Source organism: Octopus bimaculoides, unplaced genomic scaffold (assembly GCF_046866305.1).
Source record: "Octopus bimaculoides isolate indiv1 unplaced genomic scaffold, ASM4686630v1 contig276, whole genome shotgun sequence".
Lineage (NCBI taxonomy): Eukaryota > Metazoa > Mollusca > Cephalopoda > Octopoda > Octopodidae > Octopus > Octopus bimaculoides.
The window spans coordinates 10,001-25,000 of NW_028315525.1; the positions used below are offsets into that span (position 1 = coordinate 10,001).

The 15,000-nt window shown below is 37.2% G+C and overlaps 1 protein-coding gene across 1 annotated transcript in view; it reads left to right on the top strand.

The window, feature by feature from the left end:
- Window positions 1-14,996, top strand: part of LOC149128972 (uncharacterized) — a gene marked incomplete at its 3' end in the record, with an annotated part of 22,637 nt that extends 7,641 nt beyond the window's left edge. Inside the window, exons 3-5 of the mRNA XM_089346874.1 lie at window positions 5,015-5,169; window positions 8,806-8,854; window positions 14,904-14,996. Coding sequence (XP_089203000.1) covers window positions 5,015-5,169; window positions 8,806-8,854; window positions 14,904-14,996 — 297 coding nt within the window. The remainder of the gene's footprint in view (window positions 1-5,014; window positions 5,170-8,805; window positions 8,855-14,903) is intronic.
- Between the last annotated feature and the right edge of the window lie 4 nt (window positions 14,997-15,000).

Below are 15,000 nucleotides of genomic sequence, written 5' to 3' on the forward strand. Positions count from 1 at the left end.
AAAATGGGATGCTTTCTGCAAGAATGTAGATCATGGATTCTTAAAAAGGGTAGTACGACCCCTGTGAGTGGGCTGTGGAAAATTTTGTAAGGACTCGGGACTCATTTGTCAATGGCGGTACGTATATATAACACGCAATGTATACATGAGTTTGGCTAAAGCCATATTTTAATGGTTGAATCAGAAACTATTCACTTATTATTGGGCGGTGCTGTGGTAAGTAGTTACCCATGTCAAGACTAGGGCCCAGAACTACATTACTTTGACTTAATAATAACTGAGAGAACAATAGAAATGATAGACATTGAATCGCAGCAATGGAAGGGAGCATTGGAAAATGATTCGTAAATGAAAAGGGTCAGATTTAAAAAGAAGTTTGTGAAGCACTGGTATAGAACCATCTTGGTTAAGGAGTGGTGTTCTCGTTCACTTCATATTTGATATCATAGGTAACAGTAATACACTGGGGGAAAAATTTGTCGAGTGCTTTTTCTCTTCCGTCAGTCAGACAAAAGTGAGATTGTAATTAAAACAGACATCTTACGATTAATAAGAAAGACTTTTTCATAGACCTAGAAATTTAAAATTTGGATGGATTCCCCCAAATATTACTCTGTCACCCCTTTACTAAACTATGTATAGTTAATACATACAAATCATTCTCTCTTCTATGCTCATCCTTTTTTTCGCTTTCTCTTTCACGCACGCACGCACACACACACACACACACATACACACACACACACACACACACACATTCACACATTTCAAAAGAGAAGACACTTGAAAATTGTGGTATATTTTAAATTCCATGTTACAATCTTTTCACGCCATGATAGGATATTTTGTCTGAAGGATTATGAATAAGAGATTCCATACGTCTACCTTTGTGATTCCTCTCCTGTAGTGAAATTCGAGTAACATAGAATTAAAAATATACCAAACACTTCCTGTCTCCTATGGTGATGTGTAATTACCCTGCAAATAGAATTCTAGAAAATGCATAACGATCTATTCTTCCTGCCCTCATCTGTGTAGCCCTTGACTACTGTCATGTTCCCCTGCGTATCAAAGGTATAATCAGCAGTTATTTTGGAGGCATCCAATTACGTATCAGAACAAACCATTTCCTAACTCGGTTGCAAGACCTTGAGGAAGGAATCATAACTGGTTGCATGATTTCTCCCATTCTCTTCATGATGGGTATGAATCTATTCATATTAACTGCTGATAGAGAAGCCCAAGGAGCAACAATGGAATTAGACAGCTGTCAGCACCCAATAAGTGGCCTCATGGATGATATTACATGTAGATGCAGAAAGAGGGCTGACTTCACTAGAACACATGGCGACATGGGAAAGAATGAAGTTTAAGCCCAAAGCACCGAGGAGCATGGTAAACAGGGATGAGGTCAGGTAACCAACAAAATCAGGCTGCAACTGCAAGAAGAGGCCTTGGAAAGATGTTTGATGAGTTGCTGTCAAACAGAAGCAATGTCACCAACATTTTGAGGCATGCAGAGGAGTGACTGAGGAGGACTGATAGATCAGGGCTTCCAAGAATGTTTAGGGCATGGCTCTTCCTACGCGGACTGCTCCCAAGTCTCATATGGTTGCTGACGCTGTATGACGTTCCAATAACAATTGTGGAAAGGATGGAGAAAAAGATACATAAATACCTCCGAAGATTGCTAGCAGTTCCCCAGGCTTCAGTAGGCCTGTAGATAAGATCTGGAAGGCTACAATTTACCCTGTCATATGTAGTAGAGGAAATTAAAATAGCAAAATGTAATATAATGATATACAGAGACTCTAAGGATGAGCTTGTCCGAGATTCAGGTATTACCACAAGGTGAAGGTGAAAGTGGGTAGCGAGCACCACTGTCGCTCAAGCTGAAGCCATGTTGGAGCTACACGACATCATTGGAGCTACATGTCGGGGTCACCAGGGATTTGAGTCCTCCAATTTCCAACAATGGAAGAAAGTAGACACCAGTGAGGGGTGAGCTATGACTCAGAAAGTGATGCGGTACCAGGAGGAAGATAAAAGGAAATCAAGAGCTGTGAATTTGGTGTCTCAGTGTGCATGGACTAAATAGAATCTCCCTAAGAGTAAGTTCATGTGGACTGACCTGTGGAGGTTGGAACCCTTGCGCATCTCCTTACTGCATTGGGTGGTGTATGCCACACTCCCGACAACAACAAACCTGCATAGATAGGGTTTGAGGGAAGACTAGATGTGTAGACTTTGTGGAGAAAGGGGCACTGTGGAACACATCTTGGCAGGGTGCATAATAGCACTTTCTCAAGGCAGATACAAATACTTGCTCACATCCTGGAGCAGGAAAGGTGTAAGAAACATCATCACCAAAGGAAGGCAACAACCCCGCAATTAAGTTAGTGAAAGAGGGAGAGAAACCAGTAAAGTCAGCAAAAACAATATATAGCTTGCTGCAAGGATCTCAACCATGGGATATGAAAGTGGATGTAGGGGAGAGATTGCAGCATGCCCGAGTTGTCCATACAATTCTGAGGCCAGATGTGGTCCTGTGGTCTGGAAAGCCCAAGAAAATTATCATAATTGAACAAAGAGTCCCGTGGGAAGCGGGGTGACGAGGCCCCTGAACGGAAGTGTGACAGATATGGGAGCCTTCTGCAAGATTGCAAGGAGAAGAGATGGCAGGTATGGATTTTCCCAGTCGAGGTTGGCTGTAGGGGGTTCCCTGCCCAGTCGGCATGGAGGATCCTTACAACAGCTGGAATGAAAGTTAAGGAGGGAAGGGTGGCTGTGCGCATGATGGGAGAGGCAGCTGAAAGAGCCTTTTGCTGGTTTTGGTGTAAGAGAGAAGAGTTACGTTGGAAGACATGAAGAGTTGAGCAGTGACTTGGTCACCTCTGTTGACTCAGCAACGGGAGGGTGTTACGGTTGAGGGTCGAAACATCCGAGGAACAAGGGATGATGTCTGATTACATCAGTTCCTCCTGGACAAGGATCCATTCACTTTGATGAATAAATAAAACACATCCTTACAGGTGTTATGAACACTTATGTATATGTGTGTGTTTGTGTGTGTGTGTGTGTGTGTGTGTATAGAGACAGACATACGTGTGTGTATTTTCGAGTGGGGTTGTGTGGGTGTATGCATATGTATCTATGTTAGTATGTGTCCCCAACTGCTAATTGATAGACGGTGTTGGTTTATTTGCATCCCAGTTACTTAGCACTTAAGCAAAAGAGAGCTATAGGTTGCTGCTCATCAGACAGAAAAGGTACCATACATAAAAGACAAATTTAAGAAGGAGCTCCAGCATGGCCACAGTCTCAAGACTGAAAGAAAACAGAAGAGAGAAAGAAAACAGAAGAGAGAAAGAAAAAGAAAGAGGAAAATAAGAGAGAAAAATAAAAATAGAAAGAAAGAAAAGAAAAAGTGAGAGAGAACTATAGAGAAAACGAGAGAGAGAAATAGAGAATAAAAAAGAAAGACAAGAAAAGAAAAGAAACAGTGAGAAAGAGAAAGGGAGAAAAGAAAGAGAGAAAGAGAGAAAACAAGGAGAGAGGAAGAGAAAAAAGAAGAGAAAGCGAGAAAGAGAAAGAAAGAGGGAAAGAGAAACAAAGAGAGAAAGAGAAACAAATAAAGCGGCAAAAGAAAAAGAAAGAAAAGAGAAAGGGAGAGATAGAGTGAGAAACATGAGTGTGGGAAAGAGAGAAAAGAAGAGACGGAGAGAGCGAGAATAGAAAAAGAGACAGAAGAAGAGGAAAAGAGAAAGACGGAAAGTAAGAGAGAAAGACGGAAAGTAAGAGAGAAAGACGGAAAGTAAGAGAGAAAGACGGAAAGTAAGAGAGAAAGAAAGAGAGAAAATAGGGAGAGAGAGAGAGAGAGCGAAAGAAAGAAGAAAAACAAAAAGTGAAAGAGAATGAGAACGATACGAAAAAGGGATAAAGAGAATAAGAGAAAAGAAGAGAGGGAGAAAGAGAGAAGGCAAAAAGAGAGAAATAAAGAAGAGAGAAAAGGAAAAGAGAGAAAAGAAAAGCGGGAGAGAATGAGCGAAGAAAAAAAAGAAATGGGGAGAAAGAAAGAGGGAAAAGAAAAAAGAAAGTGAGAAATAAGAAAAGGAGTGGGAGAGAAAGAGAAACTGAGAGGGAGAGAGGGGTATATAGGAAAGAAAACGGAGGGGGGGGAGAAGAAGAATACAGAATAAAGAGTGAGATAAACAAAGGAAGAAAATAAGAAAAAAGAGTAAGAGAAAGAGAGAAGAAAAAGAATGTGAAAAAATAAGAGACAGAGAGAGAGAAAGATAGAAAAGAAAATGAGAGAGAGTAAGAGAAAAGAAAAGAGAGAGAGAGTGAGAAAAGGAAAAAGAAAGAAAGAGAGGCAAGTAAAAGAGAAAGATGGAGAAAGAGAGAAAAGGCAAAGAGAAGTTTAGACAGAGAGAGAGAGAAGGATAAAAGTAATAGAGAAAGAGAGAAAGAAAGAGATAAATAAAGAGAGAAATGAAAACAAAGAGACAGAAAGAGGAGGGAAACGAGAGAGAAAAGAGGTAAATGGAAAAAGGGAATAGAAGGAGAGAGAGAGAAAAAGAGAAACTGAGAGAGAATTAGAAAGTAAGAGAAAAAAGAAAAGGGAAAGATAGAGAAAGAGAGAAAAGGAAGAGAATGTGAGAAAAGAAGGAAAAAGAAAGAAATGAAAGAGAGAAATAAAGAGAGAAAGAGGAAAGAAATGGAGAATGAATGTGAGAGAGAAAGAGAATAAAGGAAGAGAATGAGAGAGAGGAAAGAAAAGGAGAATGAGAGTGAGAGAGAGAGAGAGAGAAATGCGAGAGAGAGAGAGAGAAATGCGAGAGAGAGAGAGATGCGAGAGAGAGAGAGAAATGCGAGAGAGAGAGAGATGCGAGAGAGAGAGAGAGAGAGAGGAAAGAAAAGGAGAATGGGAGTGAGAGAGAAAAAGAGAAAAGGAAGAGAATGAGAGAAAAAGGGAATTTCTATATTTCACATTTCTTCACTTTCTTCATTACAGATTAACCAGCCTCAAGGATGGGGACAAACTCCTCTAATGTTGGCTTGTGCAAAGGGAAACACAAGCATAATCAAGTTGTTAATAGAGACTGGTTTTGATGTAAATATGAGAGACGACTTCTTTGGTTGGAGAGCTTTACATTTTGCTGTGAATATGTAAGTTGAGAATAAATTTAAAACTCCAAATGTGTTTTTGTTTGTAAATTTCTTCCAATTGAAGACAGGTTAAATATCCAAAGACGCCATAGTAGTGGCAGTGTGACATGATGACAACATAGACTAGTAACCAACAACAACAATAACAACAACAGGTTTTTCTTCTTGTTATTCAAGAATCCAATTCTTTATACAATATTCAATCATAAAAATCCTTTTAGTGGGATTTGCTGTCAAAACAGATTATCTTTTTTGAGAGCCAACAGCTCTTAAGATTGACACAGTGTGATAATGATGATGATGATGATGATGATGATGATCATCATCATCATCATGATGTCACTAATGATGATGATGATGAAGATGATGTCACTAACAATGATGATGCTGATGATGACAATGTCAATGATGATGATGATAATGATGATGATGATGATGGCGGGGTGGCAATGATGATGATTATGATGATGATGGCGATGATAATAGGGCAGGTGATAACGATGGAGATGATGATGATGATGATGATATTTCGACTGAATGACAAAATATGTAGAAAGGGAAACTGCAACACCTCGTCATCAAATCTTGACCAGACCTTCAACTGCAGCCACTGTGGCTCTGCCTGCTGGTCCCATATTGATATTGTCAGCCATGGGTGTCCCTGCAGTCAACGTCGACCAGCCCCTTCTTAACCTTCATTCGTGAAGCCAGAGCAATATACATACATATTTACATTCATCCTGATTTTGTATCAGCTCTTTACACAAATCCCTCAATAATATATTCTCCTTCACAACTTTTGGCTAACATTCCATCATTCCTTGATGTTAGAAAGAACCTGGTCTCGTCTCATTGGATTATCTTGTTGAGTTGGTGCATTTGCTGTGCGTATAAAGCTTTGCATTGTTCGTGTGATTGTTTTCAAGCATTTTATAGTAGATTAGCCCTTCCAAATCTCATCAAACACAGAGCATTGTCTTGCATGGATGCAACTCTGGATTGTCACAACACATTTTTTTCCTTCTATTTTATATTGATGTAAAACACCATTTTTAATCACCAGTAACAATGCAGCACCGAAATATCTGCTTGTGTCTAGAAGTAACCTGGTGTCGTATAAGCAAATTAATGGTGATAGAAGAGCATTGGGGTTTGTCTCTTTTGCTCAGAGTGTATGGCACCCATGTACCAAGTTTCTGAACTTTAACCATCAAGTGAAGGAGATTGGAGATGATATCATGACAGCAGCCCTTCTTCTCTGCTGGGTCAGTTCCCTAGTGGATTAACATGGAGCCCCATGGATGAGCTTATTTGATCGATTCTTACTGAACTGAACAATTCAGCATTGACTTGAAGAGAATGTGAGGTTGAATTTCCCTTCCATGAAGCATAAAAACCATTTCTTTTTGCAATGGAGCCTTCTCTGTGCACAGAACAACACAGTCTCTAGCAGCTTAGGAAGCTTTGGAACCTTGATTGAAAGCAAAGAAATGTAACGTTTCTGCTTGGCTCTCCATCATTATTTTTCGGAAATTTCATAAACAAAAGAGGAAAATTGTAGAGGAAGAATAGAAATACAAAAATAAATTACTGAGATCAAAATATTTCTCACATTCATATAACATTGGAAAGAAAGGAAGTTATCTGACAATATAATTTATGTATGTGTGTGTATGTATGTACCTGTGTGTGTGTATATATGGAGAGAATTTACAACCCCCCCCCCCCCCCCCGAAAAAAAAGTCAAAGACAGGTGGTGTAGACAACAGACAGATGTATTAGTTTAACGCTCGGGAAGTGAAAAAGTCTTTCACGTTTCGAGTCTACGCTCTTCCACAGAAAGGAACACGGAATGTATGTGTGTAAGTATGTATAATCATGCATGTATGTATGTAGGCGTGTATGTATATATGTTGGTGTGTTTATGTCCCTGTAACTTAGCAGTTCAGCAAAACACAGCGATAGAGTAGGTACCAAGCTTGCAGTGAATAAGCCTTCAGGTCGATGTGTTCAAGTAAAGGTGGTGTTCCAGCATGGCCGCAGTCAAATTACTGAAACATGTAAAAGTAAAAGAAAATATATATGCCTCTATTGCATGACTACAGATGTGTAAACTTCTCAACTTTGTTGCCTCATAACTTCCAGAAAAATTGTGATTTGGAACTATTCCATTTTGACGGGGAAATTCTTTCCAATTTTAAATCACAGCCTCCGAAAAGATGGGTTGGAGTTGGGTCGTACTTTTATGAAAAGATATTTTGAAATGTGTTACAATACGCCCCACCATCCCTCATCATCCCACTCGGGACCAATTTTGGCTATTGTTTTGCATATCAAAATCATGGGAGATACCTTTTTGGTAAAAAAGAAAGTATTAAAAATATTGTCAATATTTTTAGACAAAAAAATGAGCGATTTAAGGTAGATCTGGCTGTTGTATGTAGCACATCCCAAGACAACCCTCCTCGTTAATATCTTTTATTTAATTGAAAAATTATGATTTTTTTCCAACCCCATTGCCTGTCCCGAATGTTTCTATTTGTAATTAAAAATATTGGAAATCCTGAGAAGGTCATTTCTGGCATTTATCCCCAGGAATTAAAAAAAGTGGTATGTAAGCGATAATTCATTTTAATAATATACTTTTCTGTTAGAAAATGTTTTTCTTACACCCACGGCTTCGTTTGATTATATATATATATATATATATATATATATATATATATATATATATATATGTCACTAGCTGGTGATTGTCTCACACTGAGGACGGATAACATCCAGAAACTTAGGGTTGTAAGGAACATGTAAGTTTAGAGATGGGAGCGATGACCTCCCTTGCAAATGCTATATAGGGATACAGACTGTGTGTCATTAGCCAGCTGGAAAAGATGTTTTCCTGGGGCTAAAACAACAGTAACATCGTCCTTTACAGAACTGCCACGTTATGTTGCTATATAGACATTACTATATATATATATATATATGTGTGTGTGTGTGTGTGTGTGTGTGTGTGTGTGTGTGTGTGTGTGTGTGTGTGTGTGTGTGTGTGTGAGTATGTGTGTGTGTGTGAGAGTGTGTATGCATATATATATATATATATATTTGAAGAAAAGCAACAAAAATTCAATAGGTTATAGCAGTACGTAGACTGTTGAACAGCAGCATAGTCAAGATGGTATTTTTTCTTCTCTTACTCTTGTTTTTTGCACGCATCTACAAAATGACTTTCTAAAATGAAATTCCATTATGCAGCTGAGGAGTACATTTCCATTGTACATTTTATGTAGTGTTCTCACTACATGAATAAATGATGTTTATACGAAACGTACGTACTGCTATAACCTATTGAATTTTTGTTGCTTTTCTTAAAGTTTTATTCACCAAATCTCTTGATTTTGTTTTTGGTTTTTACCCTACCAAATTCTGGTGCCTCAAACATTTTAAGTACCACATTTAATCTTTTGATTAAATCTATATATATATATATATATATATATATATATATATATATATATATATATATATATATATATATATATATGATGGTTTCATTTTTATGTGTTGGAAATAATTATATATTTAATGTAAATACAGTAAATCATTGTCTCGGACATTTATATCTTTTACTCTCAGGAATCAACCTGAAGCTGTAGCAACTTTATTAAAAGAAGCGACCATTCAGGTTAGTGACTATATATATATATATATATATATATATATATATATATATATATATATATATATATATATATATCTGTGTATGTGTGTGTGTATATACATAAATTGTGTGTATGTATATACAATGTAAATTGTGATGAGTGTATGTTTATGCCCTAATCAATTCTTTTGTTTTTTTTATTCATATTAAATTCCCAAATATTCCTAATTTACTCCTAAAGAGTTTTCTAGAAATTTCCATAAAAATTTATCGGTTTTTCTGAAAGTTATGAGGAAACAAAGTCGACTCAGACAAAGTTTTACTAAACTCTTCTCCTGACCTTCGGGGCACACTTATATAGGTATGTATATATAATGTATGTATAATGTATGTATCTTGTATATGCGTGGTTGTGTAGTAAGTAGCTTGATTCCCAACCATATGGTTCTTGTTTCGGTCCTACGGCGTGGCAGGTGTCTTCTACTATTGTCCCGAGTCAACCAAAGCCTTATGAGTGAATATGGTAGGAGGAAACTGAAAGAAACCCGTCCTATATATATGTATGTGTAGTTTTTTGTGTCTGTCCCTCCACCATCACTTTGCAACCGAATTTGGTGTGTTTACGTCCCCGTAACGTAGCGGTCCAACAACAGAGACTGATTTATAAGTACTTGGCTTACAAAGAATAAGTCCTGGGGTCGATATCTTCGAATAAAAGGTGCTGCTCCAGTATGGCTACAGTCCAACTGATTCCTAACTCTCTGATGTTTCCTATATTTAGTGAAAGTTATTGATTTTATATGAGGTTATGTATATATGAAACACAAAGAATATGTAACTGAGTTTGGCTGAAGCCATGTATTAAAGGCTGGATCAATACCGAAAGCAAAGTGATGATGCACCAAATATTCACTTATTAGGGGTCGATTTTTAGAAAATTTCATTAAAAAATATTTATTTTAAAAAGATTCAGGAGTAACATATAACCATATATATATATATACTATAAAAGGCAGATTTTCTCTGTGTGTGTGTATGTTTAAAATTCATACAATTACAAAATTCCAAATTTCTTCGATTAAACAATCGCAATTAATATTCTAAATACAATAAGTTATGTCACTGCGTCATTTTTTCACTCCAAAAAATTCCGAATAGCGAATAAAATCCTTAAAACTACACAAGTATACATTTTCTCCCTAATAAAATCTAATTTCGTCTTTCTAATACAAATCCTTTCAACTCCTACTTTCTCTTAATGAGCCTTTACGAAAAATACAACAACAAATACAAAAATAAAGAAAACTATTTCAGTATCAAATCACATTTCGATACTGTAATGACAGATACTAAAAGTACATACAAAATTACTTTGACCCTTTAAAATTAACTATTTCTATTCCTCTTACACATCGTTTCAATTGCTACTTTCTGTTATGAACGTTTACGAATGATCCAAGAAAAAAGACAAAGAAATGAAGGAGAGTGAGAGTCAAATAAACAGACACACTACCAATCATACGTAAATACACACATATATATGTACCTATGGTTACCAATGACCTCATTCTAATTTGGCGGGAATTGTAAGTTTACTTTCCATTTCTAACACCGTCATTTACCAGCGAGACATCTTTCTCAAATACGATCAACAAACATTTATTCCCTACAAACTGTGAGTTTTTTTGAAAATCTTTTCGTAAATCTTGAGATTAACACCCCCATCATTACCTACCTAACTCTAACACTGTAGTGAAAATCGTGCGGGTATTAATCTGAAAATTTAACAATCTTTTTCAAAACACTTTTACTTACTAACATCTATTTCATTTAGTATGTGTGTTGCCCATATATATATACACTTAAGACTTAGTTGTGGGTTGGGAGTTTGATCTGCAGAGGTCATTATTATTATTATTCAGATTAACACCCGCACGATTTTCACTAGGGTGTTAGGGTTACGGTTTTTGGGTCAGGGTTACGATGAGGGTTAGTCTTACGGTTACGGTTTTAGGGTTAGGATTACGTAATCGTGCGGGTGCTAATCTGAAAAATCACCGAAATGTGAAAACTACCGACCCTCCCATCTGTTATAACTTTTGTTATTCTGTTTAATATGTACATAGATTATGCCTCCGTTTAAAAAGACAGCAACAGACTGCAGCAATTCACCACATTCCAGAAGTTACTTTGAACATAATGCAAAACGGTGCATCATCATCTACTGCCCAATCTGATAGAATTCTGGCAGAACTGTGTAGCAACAGATCGCCAGCAATTGCTTCATCAGAAATTGCCGTCCTACCTCCTACGAAAAGGAATTACCCTGCTATGTGTAATCAAGGCAGCGCAAAAAGTTGTTTTGCACAAGCATTTGTATAGCCAATTAGACTGATGAAATTTACGTACGATTAATAACGTTACGCAAAACAGCCTTCAGACTTCCCCTATTAATTTCGTCTTTTTAATTATGAACATATTTACATCATAAGGGTTTTTCATTGTAAGGCTTTCTTTTTTAGTTGATTTTTACCTAGCAAGACCTAGCGTAGGTGGCGTAATAAGTCACACCCGGACAACGTCGGGTTATACTGCTAGTATATATATATATATATATATATATATATATATATATATATATATATATATATATAAAATCAATATAATCAAAATAATCAACAACGATATCCAGAGGAAATGCAGTACAATTGTTTCATGCAACTCTGTTTAATTGAACAACGTAATCATTGCATCAATTTCAAATGCAGAGCAAGCCTCAGCTGCACAAAGACAGAATTTAATTAAGTAAGAACAGATGGACACATTAGTATAATTATACCTAAAATCTCCAACAAGTTAAGGAAATAGACAAAGAAAAGACTGTCTCACTCCAGTTTAGAAGAAGATATACATTGTTACAGACTCTGCTTGTCATTGATTTTATTGTCTTTATGGAGTCAGTTTTGATTTATAGACTAGTTTATCAAATCCCTTATATATGTAAGGCTAAGAGAACAAAGAGCAGTATCTGTTAGGGGTAGAGCTGAGGGAGCAGGCAGACATCATAGTTGGTATAGTCATAAAAATCGAGATTTATTAGAAGCAATATCATGAAGTATTGTAAAGGAAGACTTAAAGCAAGATGTTGGCTGATAATTAAGGGCCTCGCCCACTAGCAGACCATTGATAATGAAACAGGGAAAGTCTTATCATGTAGTACTATAGTTAAATATTTTAAACAATGATGCTTGCAGTTATATCTATATATATATAGAGAGAGAGGAGTTCAGCACTATTACTGGATAATTTCTGGATTATATATATATACATACATATATATATATATATATATATATATATATATATATATATATATATATATATATATATATATATATATATATATATATATATATATATATATATATATATATATATATATATATATTTATATATATATATATGGATGTATATATATATATATATATGCAGATTGTCAATCCAAACATGAACAAGCAAGAAAAGACAACAACGCGAGGATGTGGAATAAGTACAGTGTTATTGGACGCTCAGAAAAGGAAAGAAAAGAAAGAGGATTTCACGTTTCGAGCGGAGCTCTTCATCAGAAATATAGAAAAGTCCAAAGAAGGGAAGACAGAGAAAGAAAGTCGCCAATGATACACATGCGGTCACATATTGAAATGACCGGAAGGGAAAGGGTGAAGAAAAGTTCTTTTCAAAGACAGCAGATTGCAAGAGAAGGAGGTATGTGTGTATGTGCATGCACGCAAGTGTGTGTGTGCGCGTGTAATGATAGCACGTGTGTGTGTGTGTGCATGTGTAATGATATCACGTGTGTGTGTGTATGGTTGTGGCTTTTTATGTATGTGTGTGGATGGACATAGTATCGTTTAAGGTCGTAGGAAGAATTTTGGTAGGATTGGCTGCCTGTTGTGTGTCTACCTACACAGGTGCATAGGAGATTGGTCAGTAGAAAGGTACTGGTAGTTTGAAGTATGTGTGTGTGCGTATATGTATATGTAGTGTGTGTGTGTTTTGTTTGCAGTGTGCGTGTGTGTATGTATGTTTGTGTGTGCACGTGTGGGTATGTGTGTACGCGTGCGGTTGTGTGTGTGGAGTAATTGTACTTTAGTGTGTGTGTGTGTGTGTGCTTGTATGTGCATGTGTGTGTTCATGTGTGTATAATTGTGTGAATATATGTATGAGTGTACGCTGTGTGTGTATGGGAGGTATGTGTGGGTTCAATTGCGTGTGCGTGTATGTGTGTGTCTGTATATGTGTGTGTGCGTGTGTCCATGTGTCCACGTGTGTGCATGTGCGTGTGTATTTTGTATTAGTGCATGTCTATGCGTGTGTTTATGTGTGTTTGTGCATGTGTGTGTGAACGAGGGGTTGTGTAGGGGGTAAAAGTGCATTTTTTGCGTCTGTATGTGTGTATAGTTGTGTGGGCGTGTGTATGTGTGTGCGTATGACGTTGTGTATACGTGTATGCGTGAGATTCTGAGTGTTAGGTATGCGTGCATATGTGCGTGCTTGCGCACGCTCGTGTGTGCGTGTATGTGTATGTGTCTGTATGTGTATGCGTTTGTGTATGTGTGTGCGCGTGTATGTATATATTGTGAGTATGTATATGTATGTGTGTGTATGTGAATTTGTGTATGCGTGTGTACCTGGGTTGTGTGTGGGCTTTGTGTAGGCGTATACGTGAGTACTTGTGAGTATGTGCATGTGTGCGTTTACGTACGTGTGTGCACATATGTGCATGTGTGTTTGTGCCCATATGTGTGTAATTGTGTGCGTGTGTGCATGTATGTGCGTGTGTGTTTGTGCCCATATGTGTGTAATTGTGTACGTGTCTGCATGTGTATTGTGTGTTTTGGAGGTATATGTGCGTACATGTGCTAGTGTGTGTATGTATGTGTATGTGCGTGTACGTATGTGTATGCACGTGTATGTGTGTATGTGCGTGTGTGTGTATGTGCGTGTGTGCATGTGTGTATGTGCGTGTGTGTATATTTCTGTGTGAACGTGTCGGGTTATGTGTCCATTTTGTTGCGTGTATGCGCGTGTGCTTGAGTATGTATGTGTTTGTGGTTTTGTGTACGTGTGTATGTTTGTGTGTGTGTGTGGGAGCAGGAGTGGCTGTGTGTTAAGTAGCTTGCTTACCAGCCACATGATCCCGGGTTCAGTCCCACTGCGTGGCACGTTGGGCAAGTGTCTTCTACTATAACCTCAGGCTGACCAAACCTTGTGAGTGGATATGGTAGACGGAAACTAAAAGAAGCCCATCGTATATGTGTGTGTGTGTAAGCGCGTGTGTTTCTGGGGTCTGTCTTTGTCCCCCCACCCAACATCGCTTGACAAATGCCGCTGGTGTGTTTACGTCCTTGTAACTTAGCAGTTTGCCAAAAGAAACTGATAAAATAAGTACTAGGCTTACTAGGATCGATTTGCTCCAGCATGGCCACAATGAAATGAGTGAAACAAATGAAAGAATAAAAGAATAAATGTAAGAATGAACACACACACACGCGAACACACATGTATACACACACACACACACACACATTTTGCTGCTCTGAGTTTATTTATTGAGTTATTCATCCTATATATATATATATATATATATATATATATATATATATTTGTGACATACACACACAAACACACACACACACACACACATATATATATATATATATATATATATATATATATATATATATATATATATATATATATATGTGTGTGTGTGTGTGTGTGTGTGTGTGTGTGTGTGTGTGTGTGTGTGTGCACATACACACACATATAAATATATATATATATCTGTGTATATATATATAAATATATTTATATGTAAATATGTGTGTATACACGTGTGTATAAATACAATAGAAATCTCCCTTAATTACTCCCCACCCCAATCATTCCACCTTTTTTAATTAATTTGATTCCTTCTCTTCTCTTTTTCTTTGAGTTTTTCTTTTAATCTTTCACCCCCACTCCCCCTTTCACACACCATCTTTAATGTTTTTATTCTTTTCTTTTCCAGGTGAATCTACGAGATAACTGTGGTCGTACACCTCTACACTTGGCCTGTTCCCGTGGATACACAGACACAGTTAGCTTCTTATTGAAACACATTGGCA